At 35.1% G+C, this 25,360-nt stretch overlaps 1 protein-coding gene and 1 pseudogene across 1 annotated transcript; both read right to left on the bottom strand.

Moving 5' to 3' along the window:
• Nucleotides 1-1,819: 1,819 nt before the first annotated feature.
• Nucleotides 1,820-23,820, bottom strand: AGR3 (anterior gradient 3, protein disulphide isomerase family member). Its single transcript, XM_025379590.1, has 8 exons — nucleotides 23,781-23,820; nucleotides 20,999-21,134; nucleotides 16,583-16,646; nucleotides 5,034-5,086; nucleotides 4,417-4,493; nucleotides 3,794-3,857; nucleotides 2,931-3,014; nucleotides 1,820-2,044 (listed from the first exon to the last, which is right to left on the bottom strand). Exons 2-8 carry the CDS (start codon nucleotides 21,102-21,104, stop codon nucleotides 1,995-1,997), a joined length of 498 nt encoding a protein of 165 aa, XP_025235375.1. The 5' UTR covers nucleotides 21,105-21,134; nucleotides 23,781-23,820; the 3' UTR covers nucleotides 1,820-1,994.
• LOC112620761 lies at nucleotides 6,749-14,153 on the bottom strand (annotated as a pseudogene).
• Nucleotides 23,821-25,360: the final 1,540 nt, after the last annotated feature.

Genomic DNA, 25,360 nt, shown 5'->3' with positions numbered 1-25,360 from the left:
AAGATAAAAACTCTAGACTTTTATCTAAAAAGCCAAAATAGTCTGTAATATAAAAATTAAAATAGGATATTTAATATTCTTTTGTAAATAAATAGGATAATGGGTATCTAGTACTGATAATCATATAACCTATTTATATTCAAATAGATCAATTTACTATAAACCTGCTTAAAATGAACAGAATAGTGATCAAATAACACCCAAAGAAAATCTTTTTTTTCCTCAGACTCATCAAATGTTGAAATTACAGGGATCTATAACATAATATCATAGACATTGCATATCTATCTCATATAAAAGTATAGTTCTATATCACAAAGCAATTCAAATTTTGCTAAATGCAATAAAATCCTATGAGTTAGGAAAATTTTTGCCCATCTAAAATATTTTCTTTCTTTTTATCTTTTTTTTTTTTGAGATGGAGTTTTACTCTTGTTGCCCAGGTTGGAGTGCAATGGAACGATCTTGGCTCACTAAAACCTCCACTTCCCAGGTTCAAGCGATTCTCCTGCCTCAGCCTCCTGAGTAGCTGGGATTACAGGCACTCACCACCATGCCAGGCTAATTTTTGTATTTTTAGTAGAGATGGGTTTCACCATGTTGACCAGGCTGGTCTCGAACTCCTGATCTCAGGTGATCCTCCCATCTCAGCCTCCCAAAGTTCTGGGATTACAGGTGTGAGCCACCATGCCCAGCCTCTAAAATATTTTCTACCTTCTGATAATTACTCCCAGCTGATTTTGGGATTTCTATTAGCAGAATTTTTTTCTTCTTGTTGTTATTTAAATAAATAGAAGACATGGTATTAACTCTCTGGAGGCTTCCTGTGGAGAACTGAGTTGATGATTGGATATTTGATCATTTCAGAATAAATATAATCCTTCCCTACTAGTTAATTGGAGAATTCTTCAATTTTCCTGAAGTAGTTACACTTTCTTAAAATTATTAGAAGTTTTAAAGTATCTACCCACTAATTAAGAAAAACATGTAGCTGGATGCAGTGGCTCAGGCCTGTAACCCCAACACTTTGGGAGGCTGAGGCAGGTGGATCACCTGAGGTCAGGAGTTTCAGACCAGCCTGGCAACATGGTGAAACCCTGTCTCTATTAGAAATACAAAAATTAGCCAGGTGTGGTGGTACACACCTGTAATCCCAGCTACTTGGGAGGTTGAGGCAGGAGAATTGCTTGATGGGTGGCGGCGGGGGCACAGAGGTTGCAGTGAGCCAAGACTGCACCACTGCACTCGAGCCTGGGCAACAGAGCAAAACTTTGTCTCAAATAAATAAATAAATGTAGTTGAATTTTAAAAATATAATTAGGTTTTAAATGTCTGTCTTAGTGTAAAGTAAGAAAAGAAGTAAGTGGTTAATGCTGCAATATGTAGCTAAAATTTAAAATCACAAGTGGGCAGAGATTTATCTACTTTTTTTGGTAACATGGAGATCATTTATGACCTGGGTTGGCAGGTATGGTACAGTGGAGGAGACAGAATTAAAATTAGATTAGTTGGTGGTTGGACCGGGAACAGTGGCTCAGGCCTATAATCTCAGCACTCTGGCAGGCCAAGGTTGGAGGATTGCTTGAGCCCAGTTCGAGACCAGCCTGGGCAACATAGTGAGACTGCATCTCTACCAAAAAAAAAAAAAAAAAAAAAATTAGAAAATTAAAAATAAAATTAGATTAGTTGATGGAGTGAAGGAGAGGTGAAGAAATAGAGACAAACCATATAGGTACCTCTTATTTAGGTCCTCCTGTCTCCACTATTACTCTTGGCAGGCTTTCTTTGCTACTGATGAGGCAGAAATAAAACTATATTGTCAATCTCAGATTTAAAAAACATTCATTTTAATAAGACTATTGCAAACACATTAAAAAACTAAACAGTAATATTACAAAATCTATATACTTGCACATTTAATATTTGTCAATGTGCCAGAGGTTTTCTTCATTCAATTTGACTTCTTCGAAGTGAAGGCATTTTTCCATCATCCCTTATAACTCTGATTGAATAAGTCTTAATGCTTTCTTCATGTTTTCTATCACTGAAATAAGAGTTAATATATATTATGCTATTAACAAATGAAAGTACAAATGCTATGATCTATTAACTCTAGAACCTGAAATTGACCCAATAGCTTTGAAAACTTGGGAATTCATCTGTGACATGAAGGAATATGCTAAAAGTATACATGTAAATTTAGGGATTAGACCATTGAGAGCTGGTTGGTCAACTTTATGTTGAATAATTTCATTAGAGGGGTTTTGAGGAATACCTCTTTTATTTTTTAATGGATCATTTTGTATTAGTATTGCCAGATCTTACAGGCACAGTTGTCTTACTAAATGTGGTTGACAATGAATGTTGTAAAAAATAGATTTGGCCAGGCATGGTAGGTCATGCTTCTAATCCCAGCATTTTGGGAGGCTGAGGTGGGAGGATCACTTGAGGCCAGGAGTTTGAGAACAGCCTGGGAAATAGACCAAGACCCTGTCTCTACGAAAAAAAAAAAAAGAGAGGATTAAAGTCCTAAGTAAGACTGTACCTCCTTGCTTATAGGCATTAAAGAAAGATGAAATGATTTTACTATCATTTGAGGAAATCACATGAGATCTTTGATACTAGGAGAATGGACTCTCTCAAGTTTCTGTCATTTTAATGTGTACTATATTCTTTTTAGTGATCTCAGAATTTAGTAATCATAAAAGCCCTTAGGCATCCCTGTTAAAATAGATTCTGAGCTATCCCCAAAATTCTGATTTTGGTGGGAGCCAGAAGTTGGCGTTTTAAACACCACCACTAGCCTCAGTGATTCTGGTGTGTAGATAGCACTGTTTGTGGAGAAGCACTGATGTAGGGCATCATTGTCCCTTAACTAACAGTCAGAGGTCAGCTATGACCACTGTTTCAGATCGTTTGTGAATACTTACATAGGGGTAAATCCTGAGGTTCATATGTGTACAATCTGTTAGAGTATCTTCCAGCTATATCAGCTCTGACTGTTAAAGAAGGGTCTGTCAAGAAAAAAACCGAGTCAGTAAAGTATAATTTAGCATGTTCTTTTTTTTCACTCTTGTAAAAATTTTATTATTATTATTTTATATTTGGGGGTTATGTGTGCAAATTTGCTACATAGATATATTGTGTGATGGTGAAGTTTGGGCTTCAACTGAACCCAACACCCAAATGTTGAACATAGTACCCAACAGTTAGTTTTTCACCCTTTGGCCCCATCCCTCCTTCCCTTGTGTTGGAGTTCCTGTTGTCTCTTGTTCCCCTCTTTATGTCCATGTGTAACCAGTGTTTAGCTCCTATTTATATGTGTGAACATGCACTATTTGGTTTTCTGTTTCTGTGTTAATTTGCTTAGGTTAATGGCCTCTGGCTACATCCATAAAATGTTCTTAAAATCATTTTTGTTTCTTAATCTAAAACAAATGTCAAGCAAATTTATAAGCAAAATTAGTTTTCATACATGTCGGTTCATGATGAATTAACCTGAATTCTCCTTTTAGTGTGTCATAGATCTCTGTCAATCTAGTCTGGGGCAGTGTATTGAAAGTACATTGGGATATAGATTTAATAGCATATGTGCTTTGAAAAAATATTTAAAATTTTCAAATTGCAGAGATAGTGGATTTTGGTTGTAGAACTGACAAGAGCTGATATTGATTGGATTAGAAATGACTTCTCTTTAAAAAGAATAGTACTTGAACCAGCATTTAAAAATAAAAGCAAGAATGCTGACTTCTACTAATTTTGTAGATCCGATGAAATGAGATCACATACATACCTACAAACATGATTCTAGGCACATATTGCCCATCAGGTGATAAATTCTTATCAGTGGTTTCATGCTAGCAGAAGAAAAAAAACAATGTTATTGGATTCATTTGTTTTTGATAGTTTCAAGATGATTTTGTGTGAACTAGACTGTCAGTAAATTCTATTTTGGCCTTTTATAATTCCACATAACTTCCTCCATTAACCAACATTTAGCTCTTTGTGCTTTAAAAATAGAAAAAAGGAGGCCGGGTGCAGTGGCTCATGCCTGTAATCCCAGCATTTTGGGAGACTGAGGTGGGTGGATCACCTGAGGTCAGGAGTTTGAGACCAACCTAACCAACAAGGTGAAACCCCATCTTTCCTAAAAATACAAAAATTAGCTGGGCATGGTGGCAGGTGCCTGTAGTCTCAGCTACTTGGGAGGCTGAGACAGGAGAATAACTTGAACCAGGGAGGCTGAAGTTGCTGTGAACCCAGATCGCACCACTGCACTCCAGCCTGGGCGACAGAGCGAGACTCCATCTAAAAAAAAAAAAAAAAAAAAAGAAAAAGAAAAAGAAAAAAAGAAAAAAGGGATTCAAATTTTCCATGAAATTATAATATTAAGAAAACATCATAAAGTTTATGTACCATAAGGTTTAGCATGATGAACTTATTCTGAGCCATTTCTTGTATTTCTTCATTTTGGGAAAATACTTGTTTTAGTGCTATAGGGGAAAACAAAATTGTCAGTTAGTTTTAAGGATCAAGAGAACTTTAATGTAGCATAGCAAAATAAAGCTAATATTTAGCATTTGTTTGCATATATAACTCAAGTGTAAATATTAATAGTTCATTGGCCTATTGCCACTTTGCAATGAGGGACAGTCTGTTCAAGGAGACATCAAAGGATAATCACAGTGAAGACACTAGTTTTATAATTTTATGTAACTCATTGACTCATTGGTTAAGACAACAACTTTTTTCTTTCAGTGTTTCTCCACCCTCTCAGCTCACCCCTTTCTTTTCATGGGAAGAATAGGAATATCTAATTTCTAAGGGGATATAATAGAAATATTCAGTAGATTGGTAACAATCATTGTGGTCTTTAAGCACTTTAATAAAATGATGGTACTCTGGCAGTTGTCTAATTTTTTTTTTTAATGAGATTTGCTGAGTGCCTTCTTAGCTATTATTACCAGGTCACTTTTCCTATTTTATATTGGAAATATTATGTATTATAATAAGAGCTCAGGGACTAAAATTACCTTGGGAGTATTGACAATCTTCCAGGTGATGAATAACCATTAATGGCTTCTTACTAAACAAAGAAAGTATGGAATTAAGTCAAATGATTAACTTTGAGTCAAAACATACAGTGGAGTTAGATTTGAAGTTTTATTAGTTTCAATAAGACTTACAGTAGTAACTCAGATTTACAAATCATAGCACTGTAGTCAATAGCAGTGTTACTCTATTTGTGGCCCCAGAACTGACAGTATCAGTATCACTAGGTAGCTTATTGGGAACTTAAATTCAAAGGCTCCATTCCAAAATTAGCAAAGGCTCCATTCCAAAATTAGCTGGGCGTGGTGGCGTGAGCCTGTAGTCCCAGCTGCTCTGGAGGCTGAGATATGAGAATCACTTGAACCCAGGAGGTGAGGTTGCAGTGAGCCAAGATAGCACCACTGCACTTCAGCCTGGCGACATAGCGAGACTCTGTCTCAAACAAACAAAAAACCAAAGGCTTCATCCCAGACCCACTCAATCAGAATCTTTGGGGTGAGGGGTGGTTTCAGGCATCTGTAGTTTAACAAGCTTATTAGGTAATTCTTATGTACTCTATAGTGCAGTTAGAGAAAATCAATCGTGTATCCAGAGATAAAGGGATATTATGAACAATGTATTCATTTCCAATGAACACTTAGTGTAAGATTTCAGGAAAGTCAAAGACTTAAATGTAGTTTTTAAAAAAGTTTTATAAAAAAGCTGTTAATATTTGGTTATTTTCATATCCTTTCATTCTGACACATTGTAGAATGTACAGACAACATAAGTGGAAATTTCCTAGTTAATACATTTTTGGGGGGTCATTTTGATTTTAACCATAAAAAAGTGAAAAAGATAAAAATTCTTCCTCCTACTGCTGACTTCGATAACTATGCTGTATTACTTTTCTTTATATTTTCTCCCAGAGGTTTTCAGGTCATATAACTGAAAATCTATATGAATATGTATATATTGTATATACCCAGATGCATGTTCATATTTATGTGCATGTATTTCTTTCTAAAAAACAAAAATACTAGCACACAAGTATCTACATTTTGCTTTTAAAATATAACATATATCTTAGTTATGCCACTATTCTTTTATATTATATTCTATTATATGAATATATTTCATCTTATTAGTCCCCCCAAAGATGGATATTTAAATTGTTTCCAATCTCTTGTATTTAGATTATTCCTAAACATTTACATTTGTACACTTATTTGGTAAACATGCTGTTTTTTTTTAAGGCACACAGTTTCTTTACACTCATAATTGTATACTAAACTCTTATATAGTTCATATTTACAACCCGCCGTAACATTTTTGCATTCTGAATTAGTCCTTCATATTTTGATATTTGGCATAATGTTCAAACACACTTTATACACACTGACCTCTCCTTAAACCACTCACAGATTTAATAAATCCTACAGAAAAACATTCAGAGATTATTTGAAGGCTTGATCTTCAACCACTCACAGATTTAATAGATCCTACAGCAAAACATTCAGAGATTATTGGAAGGCTTGATCTTCTATTTACTTCAAGATGACAGAATAGTTAGTTTCTCGAAATGAAATACTACGAGAATGGAGAATTAACGAACTGTTGTGTAATTAATCAGAGAAGCATATTAACTCTGCTGAAGTACCACTGAATGAAACAAAAATGAATCTGTGAAGTAGCAATCGGATTGGCAGGCTGGCTTCTATGTCCCATCACTCTCATAGTCTTCTATTATTATGTTTTCTTCCATGTCTCCTTAGGCTGAAAAGGCCTGAGGCTGGCTGGCAGGCAGTTCACTGGCACTATTCTGACTCAGAGGAAGAGACCAGGTTTCTGGCTCTGTGTCCTGAGTGGGTTCACCCAGGGATTCCTCTGCAGAATGCCCTCCACTAAGCTGGGCTTCATCTCCACTGTCAGGGTCGATCATTCCATGTTCCTTGTCAGTCAGGGCTTTCATTTTCAATCTTCCAAAGTGTTGCTTTTACAATCTTCCAAAGTGTTGCTTCAGAGGGAGCCTTCCAATATCTTGGATAAAAGAAATCTGAGCTTGATTTCTCATCGGAATGGTTAGTAGAGCAAGGTATGACAGTAGCTGAGTTTGGAGGCATAAAGCTGGTGCGCAGAAGTCAGGAAAAAGTGCTTTTGCTGCCAGGCAATTTTCCCGATACTTTTTATTTATTAGAAACCACTGGGTTGTGTGCAAGGGTCAAAAACTTGATCCTCCTCCTTGGCAATGAGCATATCCTCGGGCTTTGTTGGAATGTATCACACCTCTTGTAGCTATAGCTGTCCTATATTTCCTGAGTAAAGAGTGTGTATTCCAGTCACCACTGAGGATATCTGCAAAACTTAGAAATTCACTGGCTCTCACAATATCATCAATTTCATGAAGAAATCTATGTAGTTTTGGTGAAGATATAAATTAAATAAGTCTCCTGGCGTATGTGACATTTCTACTACCTCCTCAGATTCAACAAGTATGTATCCCGTTCATATTCTGATAAATGAGAGGGCAACCAAGGTGAGTCTAATTCTGTTAAAGATGCTCTTTTATGGTATAGGATTTTCCTCAAAGATCAGAATAGAAACAGAGAAACATCTTTGCCACCAATAGCTTGGACCTCTTGATTTTCAAAAACCCTATCAGGTTTTTTTTTTTTCGTTTTGATTTTGACAGCACAGCATTCAATTTTAAAGACGTTCTTTTTTTCCTTGGCCATAAGTTGTTTTCCCCTTTTGAAGAAGAAATCTGGAGGCTGTTTATTGCACTTCTCATATCACCAGAACGTCCTTGACAGAGCAACTCTAGAGAAGTTTTGTCAGGGACAGTAATTTTTCTTCCACTCTTGTTAGCTTCTATACTCACTATTCGATTAAGAAATTTCATCATAATTGTTGGTGCCACAGTGTTGAAACTAATATTTGAGATAGAACACTCTTCCTAGATTTCTTTGGGAAACAAGAAACTGATTATTATCACCACTGAGACTGTCAGAGATTATAAATGTAAGAGGACATCGATCAATCTTCACATACTTCCTTAGAACTTCATGTAAAGTATGAGAATCCCGATAAAACTGGTTAGGTAAATCTTCAACCAGAATTATCTTCTTATCAGCTCTCAGATGGATCAGTAAGCATATGTAACTTGTTATACTTTGTTGCTCTTAGTAGAAACTTTGAAAACTGCTATCTGAGACTGATAGGGAAACCTACGGAAGCTTGATTCAGTATGAAACATTTCCTTGAAATCATCTTTTTGGAAGTCTGGTAAAACTGAATTAATCCACTCTTGTACTTGAATACCATGCTTATTTGATAGTATTTTTTTTGGTAGTTGTTGTTTCACATCCAGGAGGACCTGTTATTAATAAAATAGATCCATCCTGTTTTGGTTGCCTTTCTAAGACTTGAGCTTTTTACCAGGTTTCAACTTCTTCAGTTTTCTTTTTATGCACAGCAAGTGCATGCTAAATTTCTGGTTTATATTTATCTACCCATGATTCATTTTCAGACAGATAGTCTTTTGAATTTTCTAAACCATAAATCTGTTCTAAGGAAGATAGACTTCCTATTTTTCTAGCTGGAAATAATCCTACTTTCTAATGTAGAAGGCTCATTTTTTCTCTATGACTTGAGTTAGTCACACCTAATGATGTGGCAGTAATAGTAGAGATGACTCTACACTCTAGAAAATCATTGAAAGATGGGTCATCCAGTCTGTTACCTTTGTGGAAGATACCTTTGGTCTAAGAAAAGTTTTTGACATTATAAGCTGTAATAGTTCCCATCCATAGTATAGGACTTGTAGTACATTAAACTATAATTCACCTTCTTTAAAAAGCAGGTAACTGTTCCTGAAGATGCCAGATTCCTGAAATGAAAGACCATGCTGTTTTTTTTTTTAAATCATTTTGCACATAGATGGGTATGTTTGTGAATACGTTTCCAAAAGTAGAATTTCTGGGTCAAAGAGTGTGTGCATTTATAATTCCAATGTATACCCTCCATAGAAGCTGTTCTCTCTGGTAGTGTGAGCAGTAATTGTTTTCGCTATTCTCACTAAAGCTGGTTATTAGTTTAAATTTTTTTTAATCCAACAGGTGAAAAGAGGGAAATGAATGTAGTTTGTCTTTCTTATAAAAAAAAAGTCAATCTTATATATTTGAGTTACTTATTTTTCTATTGTGTGAACTTTCATATTCTTTGCTCATTTTTTTCTGTTGACTTGTTGACCTTTTTCTTATTAATATGGAGTATATTGTATATTAGAGAAAGCACTCTTGTAATATGTGCTGCAGTTTTCCATTTAAAAAATATTTTTCCTTTGTTTACTGTAAGGTTTTGGTTATGCAGAAAATTCCATGTAATTGGAAATATTAGTCATTTCTTTCAGACTTTTTCTTTTCTCCTTTTCTTTGTTTGGTTATGCTCAAGCCTAGCACACAGGACTAGCATGAGGCCAGGGAAGCATCTAGACTAAAATTAGAAGCTTTATTTTTGTATCCCAGATATCTTCCTTGCCTCACTATAATCTTGGCTCTCCCCTATTCCAAGCATCTAAAGAAATAAAATTTTGCAGTAGTATCTTCTAGCACCTTAATGATTTAATTTTCATGATTATATCTTTCTAATTTATTTTTGCATAAATGTGAGATATGGATACAAATTTATTTGTTTTTCCCAGATGGCTATCAACTTCTCTCTGACACTAACTATTATGTAACCTGTCTCCCCTATTCCTGATTTAAAATACCACTTCCTGTATTAAAAATTTCCTGTAGTATCTATTTATCTATGGAGTTTGTCAGTTATCAATAATCGATTTACTTATTTATTTGACAAGTAAAAGCTGTATACATTTATGGTGTACGGCATGCTGTTTTGATATATGTATATTGTGCAGTGGTTAAATCAAGCTATTTCACATATGCATCACCTCACATACTTATTTTTTGTGGTGAGAATATTTAAAATTTACTCTCAGCAATTTTCAAGTGTAAAATATATTATTATTAACTATTATTCCCACAATGTACAACAGATCTCTAAAACTTATTTCACTTAACTGAATAATGTGTCCTTTGAGCAAGAACTCCCCATCCTTACCCCTAGACTCTAGTAACCACCATTTTCCTTTGTTTCTATGAGTTTGACTTTTTTAGATTACACATGTGAGATTATGTGACATTTGTCTTTCTGTATCTGGCTTGTTTCACTCACCATAATGTCCTCCAGGTTCTTCTATGTTGTTGCAAATGACAGTGCAGATATCTCTTAGACATACTGATTTTATCTTTTTGATATATGCCCAGCAGGGAATTGCTGGATCATATTGTAGTTCTATTTTTAATTTTTTGAGTAATCTCCATACATTATGCTTTCCATAATGGCTATACTAATTTACATTCCCACCAACAGTGTAAAAGGGTTCTCTTTTCTCCACATTCTTGCCAACACTTGCTATTATTCATCTTTTGGATAATAGCCTTTCTCAAAGGAGTGAGGAGGTATTTCTTTTCTTTTTCTTTTTTTTTTTTTTTGAGACGGAGTCTGGCTCTGTCGCCTGGGCTGGAGTGCAGTGGCCGGATCTCAGCTCACTGCAAGCTCCGCCTCCCGGGTTTATGCCATTCTCCTGCCTCAGCCTCCCGAGTAGCTGGGACTACAGGCGCCCGCTGCCTCGCCCGGCTAGTTTTTTGTATTTTTTAGTAGAGACGAGGTTTCACCGTGTTAGCCAGGATGGTCTCGATCTCCTGACCTCGTGATCCGCCCGTCTTGGCCTCCCAAAATGCTGGGATGTGAGGAGGTATTTCATCTTGGAGTTAATTTGCATTTCCCTGATGATTAGTGATGTTAAGTATTGTTTTCATCTACATGTTGGCCGTTTGTTTGCCTCCTGTTTTTTGAGATGGAGCTTTGCTCTTGTTGCCCAGGCTGGAGTGCAACCGTGCGATCTCGGCTCACCACAACCTCTGCCTCCCAGGTTCAAGTGATTTTCCTGCCTCAGCCTCCCGAGTAGCTGGGATTACAGGCATGCACCACCATGCCTGGCTAATTTTGAATTTTTAGTAGCGATGGGGTTTCTCCATGTTGGTCAGGCTGGTCTCGGACTCTCAACCTCAAGTGATCAGCCCGCCTTGGCCTCCCAAAGTGCTGGGATTAGAGGTGTGAGCCACAGCGCCCAGCCTGTATGTCTTCTTTTAAGAAATGTCTATTCAGGTCTTTTGTCCATTTTTAAAACACAAATTCCATTTTTGTTTTGTTATTGAGTTGAGTTCCTTACATATTTGCCTCTTTTCAGATGTAGGGCTTTCACATATTGTCTTCTATTCTGTTGGTTATTTCTTCACTCTGTTATTGTCTCCTTTGCTGTACGAAGCTTTTTAGTTTGATGTAATCTCACTTGTCTATTTTTGCTTTTGTTTCCCATGTTTTTGAGGTCATATAAAAAAAAATCATTGCCCAGACTAATGTCTGGGTATATAGAATGATTTTTAAATACTGCTTTAATTTTAAGTGAATTGTGAGCGTCAAAGGAGATAGGGTCTTTGGATAGCTATTGAGAATTTCCTTCTTTCCAATGGCTAAATAGTATTTTATTGTGTACATATACCATAATTTATCAATTCATCTGTTGATGGTCAGAAAAGATACTTGATATAATTTCAGTCTTCTTACATTTGTTAGACTTGTTTTGTGGTCTATCATGTGATCTGTTCTAAAAAAGAATCCCTACGCTCTTGAGAATGTATCTTCTCTTGCTGTTTGATTAAATGCTCTGTATATGTTTGATAGGTCAATTTGGTCTAAAGTGTAGTTCAAGTCCAATGTTTCCTTATTGACTTTTTGGATGATCTGTTCATTGTTGAAAGTGGGGTATTGAAGTCCCTTACTATTGTTGTGTTGTAATCTATCCCTCTTTTCAGATCTATTAATATCTGATATATGTATTTAGGTACTGTGATGTTAGATGAATATATATTTATAATTGTTATACCTTCTTGGTAAATTAATGTTTGTTATTATATAATGACCTTCTTTGTTTCTGTTTACATTTTTTGACTTAAAAGTCTGTTTTATCTGATGTAAGTGTAGCTACTTTTTTTTTGGTTTGTTTCTATTTGTATAGGATATGTTTTTTGATCCTTTCAACTGCAGTTAATAAGCATCCTTCAAGGTGAAGTGAGGCCCAGCATGGTGGCTCATGCCTGTAATCCCAGCATTTTGGGAGGCCAAGGTGGGAGGATTGCTTGGGCTTAGGAGTTTGAGACTAGCCTGGGCAACATAGTGTAACCCTGTCTCTACCAAAAGTACAAAAATTGGCCCATGTGGTGGCATACATTTGAAGTCCCAGCTACTTGAGAGGCTGAGGCAGGAGGATCGCTTGAGCCTATAGTTGGGTCTTATGAGGTTTTTTTTTTTTTTTTTTCAGGGGGCAGGGGGAATCTGTTTTTTAATCCATTGAGTCACTCTATGTCTTTTGACTGGAGGTCCAAATCCATTTACATTCAAAGTTTTATTTCTATACTTTTATTATGTTTTGTTTATTTACAAGTAACATACTGTTTATTATTGCTTTGTAAAATGTTTAATAATGATTAAGGCCTAATCCTTATTGCTCTCTTTTCAGAATGTTCCTAACTATCCTAACTACTCATGTCTATTTTTTAATTTCAATTTTAGAATTATCTTTAAAAAAAATCTTATTGCAATTTATTGTGATCATCTTAAAAAGTTTTTTAAGTATAGAGAGAATTGGCATTTTTATGATGTTAAGTCTTGCAATCCAAGAATATAATGTGCACTGCCATTGGTTTGGAAATTTCTTTTATCTTTTCAGTGTATTTAGGTTCATATAGATTTTGCACATCTTCTGTCAAGTTTATTCTGGAGTATTTCCTTTTTTGTCATTGTAAATGAGGTATTTTGCAAGTTTTTTTGGATGTGTTTTTCTATATATAAATACAGTCAATTTTTAAATATCAGTGTATTCCCATCTAATTCAACAGAATTTTTGTTATTCTGAACATAAATTTTTAAAGTTTTTCAGGTATATAAATTATCATTTGCAAATAAAGATACTTTTAACTTTTCCTTTCTACATTTTCTACTTTTTCCTCCTATACTTGCATTAGTTAGTACCTCCAGAAAAATGTTAGTAATTGTTGTGATTATAGATATACTTGTCTTATCCACACTTTAATGGGACACTTCTATTTGTTTTCCCAGTAAGCATAATGTGTTCATTTTTTTTGTTGTTGCTACTGTTGGAATGCTATTTCTTTGTTAGGGTTAATTTAAAGAAATTAATATTGTCAAATGCAAAGTCTTAAAAATTCAAATATAGATGTTTTATTCTATTAATGCATTTTCAGAATTTATGGAGATGAGAGATACTTGTATGGATTGTCTCCTTATAAATATTAAATTATTTTAATTAGTACATTTCTTAATCCTAAACCATGCTGGCATTATCAGACCAAACCTCAATTTATCAGGGTATATTTTTCAAATGTTCTGCTGGTGCTCCTTACTAATATGTTGTTTGTTTGTTACACTGATATTTGGAAGTGAGATTCTTCTGTAGACTTTTTTCTTTTCTAATACTTGTCCAATATTAAAACAATAGTTAATTTGAAATCTTTCTTCATCTTTAAAGAGTATTGCAATAGAATGTTCTTTAGATATTTCATTAATTTAATAATATGTTTCTCAGCTTTATTCCCAAAGACTCAGTAGGCCTGCAAGAATAAAAACAGTATCATACTTGGTCATTGAGCCTAAAACAGTGTCTGGCACATAGCAATGGACATTCAAGGAATACTTGACTGATTAATTATAAATTTGGATTTTTAAAATAGCTACTCATATTGCTCTGATATTCAAACAGGCAGGCCTTAGAACTGCTGCCCTAAACCTGTTTTCTGTTTAAGCCTGTGTAATGCCTAATAAGTAATACTACTTTGTTTATACAATATACTCAAAAGCTTGATTGAGTAATAAATTCATTAATACAGAGGTATTTAGAGCTTTCGTTTATAAAATGCATTCTAACAGCAACTATTAGTCCCACTGGCATACAATAGCAGACCAAATACTTGTGACATCTTTTTGAAAACTAAAATGCCTTCTTTGATTCTTCTCTGAGGTATCTATATGATCTGTTAAAATTAACGGGGAGTGGAGGATACAAAATCAACACACAAAACCAGTAGCATTTCTATACAACAATAACAAACTCGCTGAAAAAAAGAAACAAGAAAGCAGTGCTATTTACAATAATCACAGAAAGGCCGGGCGTGGTGGCTAATGCCTGCAATCCCAGCACTTTGGGAGGTTGAGGTGGGCGGATCACCTGAGATTAAGAGTTCAAGACCGGCCTGGCCAACATGGTGAAACCCTGTCTCTACTACTAATAAAAAATTATCTGGGCATGGTGGTGTGTGCCTGTAATCCCAGCTACTCAGGAGGTTGAGGCAGGAGAATCACTGGAACCTGGGCGGTGGAGGTTGCAGCAAGCTGAGATCGCGTCACTGTACTCCAGCCTGGGCGACAGAGTGAGACTCCATCTCAAGAAAACAACAAACAAAAACCACACACACATACATGCACTCACACACACACACACACACACACTCCTAGGAATATATTAACCAAGGAGGTGAACGATCCCTACAAGAAAAACTATAAAACATTGATGAAAGAAATTGAAGAGAACACCAAAAGTGGAAAGACATCCCATGCCATAGATTGGAAGAATGAATTTTGCTAAAACGACCATACTACTGGAAGATATCTACAGATTTAATGTAATCTCTATCAAAATTCCAATGACATTTTTCACAGAAACAAATAAAAAATCTTAAAATTTGTATAGAACCACAACAGACTCCAAATAGTTCAAAGCAATACAGAGTGAAAAGAACAAACTGCAGGCATCATACTACTTGACTTCAAAATATACTGCAAAGCTATGGTAAACAAAACAGCATGGTATTGGTATAAAAACAGACACCTAGACCAATGGAATAGAATAGAGAACCCAGAAATAAATCCACATATTTAAAGTCAGCTGATTTTTGACAAAGGTGCCAAGAATATGCATTGGGGAAAGGACACCCTTTTCAATAAACAGTGCTGGAAAACGTGAATATTCATATGTAGAAGAATGAAACTAGACTCTTATCTCTCACCATATGCAAAAATCAATTCAAAATGAACTAAAGACTTGAATGTAAGACCCCAAACTATAAAACTCCTAGAAGAAAATATAAGGGAAGACCTTCAGGACATTGTTCCCAGCAAAAAAATGTATGGGTAAGACTTCAAAAGCAAATGCAACAAAAACAAAAATAGACAAATGGTACTATGTCACCTGAGAAGCATCTGAACAGTAAAGGAAACAAAAGAATAAGGGGATAACCTGTAGAATGGGAAAATTATTTGCAAACTATTCATTTGACAAGGGCCTTATATCTAGAATACACAAGGCACTCAAATAACTCAGCAACAAAAAACCCCAAATGATTTGATTTTAAAATGGGCAAAAGATCTGAATAGACATTTCTCAAAAGAAGACACACAAATGGCCAAGGATATGAAGAAACTCTCAACATCTCTAATCATCAGGGAAAGGCAGATCAAACCACAATGAGATATTATCCCACCACAGTTAGAATTGATATTATCAAGAAGACAAAAAATAACAAATGCTGGTGAGGACGCAGAGAAGAGGGAATTCTTATACACTGTTGGTAGGAATGTAAATTAGTACAGCCATTATGCAAAACATATAGAGGATTCTCAAAAAACTAAAAATATAACTACCATATGGTTCAGCTTTCCTACTACTGAGTATTTATTTAAAAAATCAGTATATTAAAGAGATATCTGCATCTCCATATTTATTGAATCACTATTCACAATAGCCAAGATTTATAGAATCAACCTAAATGTACGTCAATGAATGAATGGATAAAGAAAAAGTGTTACATATTCACAGTGGACTATTACCTAGCCATAAAAAAATAATGAAATGCTCTCATTCACAGCAGCATGAATGAGCCTGGAGGATGTGTTAAGTGAAATAAGTCAGACATAAAAAGATAAATGCCATGAATTCTGACTCATATAGGGTAGCTTAAAAAAAAGTTGTACTAATAGAATTAGAGAGTAGAACTCTGGTTATTAGAAGCTGGGAAGGGTTCAGAGCTGGAAGAATAAGGAGAGGTTGATTAATAGATGCAAAAATACAGTTAGATAGGAGGAATAAGTTCAAGTAGTCTACAGCACTATAGGGTACATGCAGTTAACAATAGTTTATTGTATATTTTTAAAAAGCGAATAGAGAGGATTTTGAGTGTTCCTACCAGAAAGAAAAGAAATGTTTGAGGTGATACATATGCTAATTACACTGATTTGATCACTACACATTGTGTACATGTATCAGCATATCACTCTATATTCCATAAATATGTACAATTATTATGAGTCTACTACAGATAAAAGGAAAAAAATGAGCTGAGAGTCATGTTACCTTTTTTGAGCATAAAAGAGACCTTCTTCATAAGTTTGTACCCAAGTGATGTCATCTCCCCATCCTGAAATAGAAGAGAGAAATCAATGCAGTAACCCAGAACTAGAGACGAGCTCTGAAATGGGTATCTAATAATCAGATATCTACCTACAGATATTTAACTAAGCCTTCAAGCTGTTGGCTGATATATGGTGCAGAGGACCCACAATTTTCACTAGATATGGAGGTGGTTTCCCTTTATGTTGTAGTACTGAGGTTTTGCTACTGTATTTCAAACCTTGAGGCTCATGGCCTTGAAGCCAGTAGTGCTTAATAAATATTGTTATGATTAGAGCTGATTGAAAGGACATCTTTGGATAATGTAAAAGCTCTGGCTTTAGGAATGTTTGGAAAGTAACAGTTCATCTTTGCATACTTCGTAAAATTATTAGGAATCCTTTGGGCTGTACTCTACAATGCCCTCCTATTTTGGGTCCCAAGAGATGCTGACCTCTTCTAAGTCAGTATACATTGTGAAATAAGGGAATTCTGAATTTTGCTTTGAATTCTGACCTGGAAAAAATTCTTGTATGGGAATTTCATGGCCGAGAGACATAATAAAACACATGTGTTTTGGAAACACCCAAAAGAATGGAGAGAAAAAACAGAAAGCAATAAATATAGAGAGAACCCATTAGCCTTAAAGAAATGGTATGATTATTTGGGAATGTGTATTAGCAATTAAAGAATAAGATCATCAAGGAGAAGAATGCACAGAACCTCCAAAAACATTACTGAGTATTTTCAGAAAGTGTCTCAGTCTATCAATGAGAGAGATTGAATTAATGTGAAAATTAGCAATATTTGGAAGTCAGTTTGGGCCCAGATTTTCACGTACATTTCAAATGTTGTCAGACCACAGTTTCTGGCTTTAATGTCATGGTAAATATGATAATAATTTGAAAAATATGATTCCATGATTTTTGCTTGTTTGTTTTTCATGTTTGTTTTCTGGTGACAGCTTTATTGAAATAAAATTAATACACCAATACAACTCATCTATTGAAAATGAATACTTTTGGCCAGGCGTTGTGGCTCATGCCTGTAATCCCAGCACTTTGCGAGGCTGAGGTGGGTGGATCCTTTGAGGTCAGGAGTTCAAGACCAGCCTAGCCAACATGGTTAAACCCCGTCTCTACTAAAAATACAAAAATTAGCTGGGTGTGGTAGCATGCACCTGTAGACCCAGCTACTTGGGAGGCTGAGGCAGGAGAATCCCTTGAACCTGGGAGGTGGATGTTGCAGTGAGCCAAGATTGCACCACTGCACTCCAGCCTGGGTAACAGAGCAAGACTCCATTTCAAAAAAAAAAAAAAAAAAAAGAAAGAAAATGTATACTTTTTTCAGTATATCCACGAAGTTGTGCAACCATCATCACAACCAATTTTAGAACATTTTCATCTCCTCAAAAAAACCCGCTATACCATTTAGCTATCACCTGCTCCCCATTTTCTTCAACTGCCACAGCCCTAAGAAACCCCTAATCTACTTTCTGTCTCTATAGATTTGCTTATGCTGGACTTTTCATATAAATGGAATCACACAATATGTAGGCTTTTGTGACTAGATTTTTTCACTCAGCATAACCTTTTTAAGGTTCATCCATATAGTGACATGTATTATTATTTAATTCTTTTTTTATGGTCAAATATTATTCCATTGTATGGATATACCACATTTTATTTATTTGTTCATCAGTTAATGGATATTTGGGTTGTTTCCACTTTTTCTCTTTTATGAATAATGCCACTGTGAACATACATAGGCAAGTTTTTGAGTGGTATATGTTTTCATTTATCTTGGGTATACACCTAGGAGCGGAACTGCTGAACAAATGGTAACACTATATTTAGGTTTTTGAGGAGCTGTCAGGTTATTTTCTCAAGTGGCTGCATCATTTTATATTCTCACCAGCAACGTTTTTGTTTGTTTTTTTTTTTTTTTTTGCCTGATTTAAAATCTTAACATTGAAAAACATCTCTTGTTAGTTTAATGCCACATCTTAACAGGAACTCTTGCTCTCTGTAATAATCCTGAAAGATGCTCGTTCCAACTTTGGTTGAACACATGCAATATCTATACACCACATTTTGCGTTAAGTAAAAGTTATTCTAAAACAGCAAGTGAGACTAGGCCTCTGCTTAATTTTCCCTCTTCTGATGCAAATATCATTCAATGCTGGAGTATTAGCAGTGGGGAAAATTTCTATTCTCTGCTCCTGCTCAATTTGGTTCCACAAACAGTAAAGGAACATCTGCTGCATAACTTACTCCACAAAGCAGTGGGAATACAAACATAGACAATATAATCCCTATTCTCAAAAAATTCTCCGAAGCCCTGTAGGAAAGCCATATTGCATTATAATAATTTTTTATATACTCTGTTATAATCACAATAGGTCAAAGCTGGTACAGTTTAAATGCACCTCATGGCTTCTGCTCATTACTCTAATTCTATCCCTATCTCTGTCTCTGGCTATGTTTTCTTGTCTTTTGAGATTTTATTCATTTATCTAACATATATTTATTAAGTATTTACTATCTGCCGAGCACTGGACTAGGTACTCAGCAATTCTGATTCAAAGGAAGTTGAGATTTTCTTGGATCACTGTATGCGTATGTATTTTTTTCTCCCTGAATCTTCTACTACCTTTTTCTAATTAATCTTCCTTTTCTTCTTACTTCCTTCTCTACTTAACTGGTGCTGCCCTGTACTCTAAGGGGCTCCATATGCTACTCTCTGTACTGTATCCAAACTCCTCCCACTCACCCCTACCTTTAATCTTCATTCATTCTGAGCCTCATTCTCTCCGTTGTTTACCATGTAGCAATAGATGGTAAAAGACTTTGCCAAATATAAACCAATTCTCAGTAATGGTGTTCTCAGCTAATATCAGTAATCTTCTGTGTTAAATTAGTTTCTTATCAATTGAAATAACAGAACCTTTAAGTTGTTTAAAATAGAGCATACAAATGTAATATATTTTTCAAAACATTCAACAAGAGTTTTAAATAAATATTTAGAAGTGAGCACACAGAATGTGGATGCTTTGTGGTACAGTTATCACAGTGCTGCTTAATGCAGACCTGGAAAATCTTTAAGGGCAATAATTAGTTTAGTCTTTGGCACTTTAAGGCTACTGAGCTCATTGTTTTGCAACAATTATGCTTATATAGAGAGACAGAGTTATGTTTAGGAAAATATTTCAACTTTTTCATTCATTTCTTTTGCAAAAATATATTGACTTTCTGTATATATAGTTTGTGTGCTTGTTAAGCTGAAGTAGAGTTAATTAGCTTAGGTAAACATTGATGAGCACTTGGCTGGCACTCAGTACATCTGTTAAGAAATGAATGTACTTGGGAAGCAAGTCCATCTTTTAGAATTTGAAATTATATAATATATATCTATAACTATAGCATATATTTATATATAATTTATTATATATTATAACATAAACATATACTATTATATATAATATATATAATTTATATATTATTATAATACTATATAATATATATATATATCAGAGATAGGAACAGAATTATTTGTTCCCACATGGTTATTCAAAACTAACAGTATTACTACAAGGCACTTGACCACTATTTGCAGTGGTAATGTGAATGGAGCAAACAAATGGTCAAGTACTTGGTGGTAATACTGATAATTTTGAACAGCTATGTGGGGACAAATAATTCTGTTCCTACTTCTGTTACTTAGAGATATAGAAACCAATGTTGAGAATTTTTTCTTTTATAAAATGTTTCTTTACAGATGAATATATATTTGTTTCTTAGGCCAAAGTAAAATAGTAAATACAAAAAGAAATGTTTTCTAAACATGTAGCCAATGGCAACCCTTGATTATGTCTAAAACCACTGTCTTCCAGAGTCAATATAGCAAAGACTTGGGTACCCCAAATTCTCAGGGTTTGGGGTACAGTATAATTTTCTGGGAAGGCTTATATAAAATCATTCCAAATTATTATTTTTTTTTTGGAGAACTGGGAAATAGAGGACTGGGAATTGGAGCAAATTTTGAGGAACCTTAAATTGCTATTAGGACACCAATATGACATAGCAATCAATCATTATTTTCTAGGACTCTGGTTATCAAAGTTATAGACAGCAAGTCAATTCTCCATTATTTTAGCAAAAGATAATGCAAACTTATGTTATTGTTTGCTAGTTGATTTGATTCACTGCCTAAAATAAACTGATTCCTTCTGTTTTTAAAAATCCATTTTGAAGTCACACACAGCAAAAATCATTCAGTTAGTTGAATTTGTTTTATAATTAGACCATGAGTGAAGACACCAGATATTTTAAAAAGCAATCCAAATGACTGAGTTTAGAAAATAAAATGAGATTACAGCACCTCTTGAGAGTGTCTGAGGAGGCCTCTTTTCCTTCTTTATTGCAATGGCAAGGTTGGAAGAAACTGCGACGAGTAAGAGGCAGAGAGCCAAAGCTGAGTGTAGCATCGTGTCTTCTAGAGAATCTCTCAGAAGATGCTAGATGACAGAAAGGAATTCTCAGAATCTAGTGAGTTGCTTCAAGCTATTATTAAAAGATATTTGCTAAGAGTTGGACCAATACTGTGACGACAGACTGTTCTGCTTTTTTGGTTTGACATGGTATAACCAACCACATAGAACTTTCATTCACATTTTATTTTTAAAATACTTAATCAACTCAATGCATGCTCAGTTGGTGAGAAGTCACGTTCTGAGCATCCTGGGCATAGTGCTGTATAATTAAAAGACAGCTGGTTCAGGGCACACAAAGCCTGCTTCTGAATCACCCTGTAGTGTTCACACCACCAAGATGAAACTCAAATAAGATTATGTTTTTTAATGTCTTGTAAACTATAAAGTGACTTTTAGCATGCAGAAATATTCTTTGCCTTTTGATTCTCCTGTATCTAGTAGGTCAAAACATTTTGACTCTATACCAAGATAAGATTATACATGAACAAACATTGCTTAAAATAGAAATCAGAGGAAAAATAGAATATGGAGGATTCTTGTCCTTCAGTTCCTTTATAGTTTCTTACCTTTCTCATCCTTTCAACAATTACTCAGAATTTTGCCCTTCAGTTTATAATACAGCTCTTTATAAAAATAAAATACTGTCATATTACTATAAATTAGACATATGTATAGAGAAGCATAGATGTGCCATGATTACATTCTCTCCTGGTTAGCTAGAATTCAAACCGATTCTTAACTCAATGTGAGTCTTTTATACTTTGCGCATTAAGATAAAAACTAAAGTCCAAAGTTGGGCCTGATCTGGATCTGGTCATAAACCACTTGATAAATATATTACAGGAAGTCTGTAATACTTGTGAGATGTTTAGTTACAGCATTAGCATATAAAACTCATTTGAAAATGGTTGGCGCATGCAGTTTTGAAACTTTACCTCAAAATATAAAATAAATATACAGATATCCTTCACATTTATTTAAAGTTCCTTTAAGACATCTTTCCTATTGACTTACATTATTTAGTATTGAATTTGTCACCAAAATAGTAAAATTTCCTTAGCCAAGAGAGTCTCCTGCCTTGGTCTCCCGAGTAGCTGGGGTTATAGGTGTGTACCACCACACCTGGCTAATTTTTCTATTTTTAATAGAGACGGGATTTCACCATGTTGGCCAGGCTGGTCTCAAACTCCTGACCTCAAATAATCCACCTGCTTCAGCCTCCCAAAGTGCTGGGATTACAGGGGTGAGCCACAGCTCCCGGCCTCCTTTGGTCTCCCCTCTCTCCCCACCTTTCCCCTCCTCTCCCCTCCTTTCCCCTCCCGTCCTCTTCCGTCCTTTCTTTCCAGGCATATAAAAACCCTGTTAAATAATGATCATGGTGCCTGATAAGGATTTCAGTTTAAGTTTCCATAACTTATTAAGCCATAAAACATTTCAGAATGTCATCTTGTACCTTAAGGCCTCGGTCATCTTGTACTTTAAAGACTGAAACAAAGAAAGGGTGGATTTTAGTAGAGGACAGGGACATTTGACTCTGGAACATGAAATCCAACCCAGCAAAGGCAGCCGTAGTTAGACAGGTTGGGAGTTGCAGTGGAGGAACTGAAGTAACTATCTAGGACAGGATCTTAACCTGAATCCAGCAGGCTTCTAGAAGGCCTGTGGATGAACTACAGAAGGCTCAAAACCCCTGGAAATTGTGTGCAAAATTTTATCTGCCTGTTCCTTTTCCATGGGAATAGGGTCCAAAACTTCATTAAAATTCGTCCAGGGATCTTGGATATAAAGAAGAGTTAAGAAAAGTCAATCTGGAGGACACTTTAGAAAGATTTTTCTATGTTAGGTACAGAGACAAGCAGGTGGAATCTGCATTTTAAAAAAGAAAAAGCATAACTTCATCATTTTTGCTATTTTAAAGCTGCCAAGCTTAGAGTTAGGTGGGAACATTTTTTTCCTTAAAATTTCAAATATTTATGTATTATTGTCAAATACTTTCTAATTAAAAAATAAAAATCTTGGTTTTCTGGTTTTACATTGATAAATTATAAAGTAAGTATTAAATATATTCTGTGACAAAGCAGTACAACTTGTACATTATAGATTTTGAATAAATAATGCTTTCCTTGGTAACATACACTGTAAATTGCTGAGGGTCCTTTAGAATCAGTTGCAAGGTTAAGCTACTTGGGACAACACAGATAAATATGGCATGGTTACAGGCCTATAGCAGCTTAAAATGCATTTGGGAGGCATATAACCATATGCCAGAAATTAGGTTGTATAAACATTGGTCAATTAGCATTTTCTGACATTAGTATTTTATTTTTCAAAAGTAATTTAACATAAGTAACTGATATTATAAACACCCATATTTTAAAATAAAACAAGACTTAAAAGAATATAAAGAAGAGCTATTATTACTTGTAGAATAATTTTTAAAGAGTCGTTTTTGTGGTTGACGTCAATTTATTCTAATACCATTAATATAAATAGAGATAAAACTATGAAACTAGCAAAGGAAATCCAGTTCAGTAAAAGAAGAAAATCAAAAATTCATTTCACTTTCCCAGCCTTTACTGAAAGCTTCACTTTTATATAGCAAAAGGTGATTATTTAAATATTGCAAAGCTTGACCACTGATTAAGTAATCTGGAAACTTTGCTTGCTTACCTGACTTGGCCAGTGCTCTTGTTGGAAATGTACTCTGGATGTTTCTGGTTAAAAATGGGTGTGGATTTATAGACACACACACACACCTGACCTACAACCTCACCTGCATAGAAACAAGAGCATAGTTACCGGAAAACAAACTTTAAAAAGTAGGCTGGTCTGAAAAACTCTGTGCTGCTTTCCAGTTCTCATGCTTCTCACACTATAAAAGCTCTTTTCTTTTTCTCTAAATTCAGATTGAATGTCCTCATAAAATGAGGTTAAATACCATCTTTGTGGTTCTTTCTCTTTTACTTTTTATTTCCCAAGGTAATTTAATGTTTGGCTGAAGTTCAGCACACACACACAAAAAAGGAAGAAGGAAACCGGACTGAATTGAAGAACTGTGTGCATGCCATTGTTCTTGATGCGAGTGCTGTGAGGCTTGCAGATTAGAAAGAAAGCAAATAGAAATTCCTAAGGGTTACTCTGTTTACAGGAATATAATTAACAGCTAAAGAGATTGAGTCCTTTTTTTTGAGAGAGAGAAGGAAATAATTCTGTTTTAAAATTGAACATTTTCATCATTTGATTATTCTTTACAATTTTTTTATAAAACCTTTGCTGTGCACAAAAATAGAAAACAGCAATTAGATAAGTTTAAATTTATCTAATAGTTAGATACTATTTAATTAATTGAGAGTAATTATTTAATTACTGTTAAAATAATGTAGGGCATGATGTCATCAAATTTGTTTTTTTGCACAGCCCAGGAAACAGGACCGATTTTGACATTTTTAAATGGTTGGGGAAAAAAACCAAAAGAATCATATTCTGTGATATGTGAAAGTTATATGAAATTCACTTTCAGTGTCCATAAATAGAGAGAGATTTGGCGGATGGCAGGCAGCCATGTGCATTTACTTACTAGTGTCTATCGCTACTTTTGCACTGCAACAGCAAAGTCCGGTACAGTCCAGGACAGTGGATACCAAAATCTGTGCACACTAAGTCCCATATCTGGCCCCGCATAATCCACAGATATGAAAAGTTGGTCCTCCATATATGCAGGTTTGGCATCCCGTGAACATGGTATTTTTGATCCACTTTTGGTTGTGGATGTAGAACTTGCTCATATGAAGGACTGTATTTATTTAAAAAAAAATTCTCCTCCATGTGAACCCACACGATTCAAACCTATGTTGTTTAAGGGTCAGCTGTGCTTGTGACAGGGACTGTATGATCTGCAAAACTGAAAATATTTACTATCTTTAGTAAATGTTTACAGAAAATGTGGCGTAATCCAGGGTATTGTTTATACATTCCTTTCCCTCCCTCCCTCCCTCCCTCCCTTCCTTCCTTCCTTCCTTCCTCCCTCCCTCCCTCCCTCCCTCCCTTCCTCCCTCCATTCCTCCATCCCTCACTTCTCTCACTCTTTTTTTTTGTTTCTTTTTTTTGTGGGGGAGGGTCTAATTGCTCTGAATATATTAACAAATGTACTGTGCAGGAATGGGGGTGATGGTCGTTTTGCTCCTGATGTTAAAGGGGATGTGCTTCTAGTATTTTAACTTCAGACGTAGTGCTGGATTTGGCTGAGTTGA

Source organism: Theropithecus gelada, chromosome 3 (genome assembly GCF_003255815.1).
Source record: "Theropithecus gelada isolate Dixy chromosome 3, Tgel_1.0, whole genome shotgun sequence".
Lineage (NCBI taxonomy): Eukaryota > Metazoa > Chordata > Mammalia > Primates > Cercopithecidae > Theropithecus > Theropithecus gelada.
The sequence above is the reverse complement of the archived record's forward strand: the minus strand, read 5'-3'. Positions and strand labels throughout refer to the sequence as shown.

What these genes read in the sequence shown, in the direction of transcription:
- AGR3 (XM_025379590.1), bottom strand. Translation starts at nt 21,104, where the DNA reads ATGCTACACTCAGCTTTGGCTCTCTGCCTCTTACTCGTCGCAGTTTCT. An exon ending in TCCTCAGACACTCTCAAGAG is followed by an intron (nt 16,647 to 20,998) that starts GTGCTGTAATCT and finishes CTTCTATTTCAG; the next exon opens with GATGGGGAGATGACATCACT. An exon ending in ACCTCAGGATTTACCCCTAT is followed by an intron (nt 2,045 to 2,930) that starts GTAAGTATTCAC and finishes CTCTTATTTCAG; the next exon opens with TGATAGAAAACATGAAGAAA.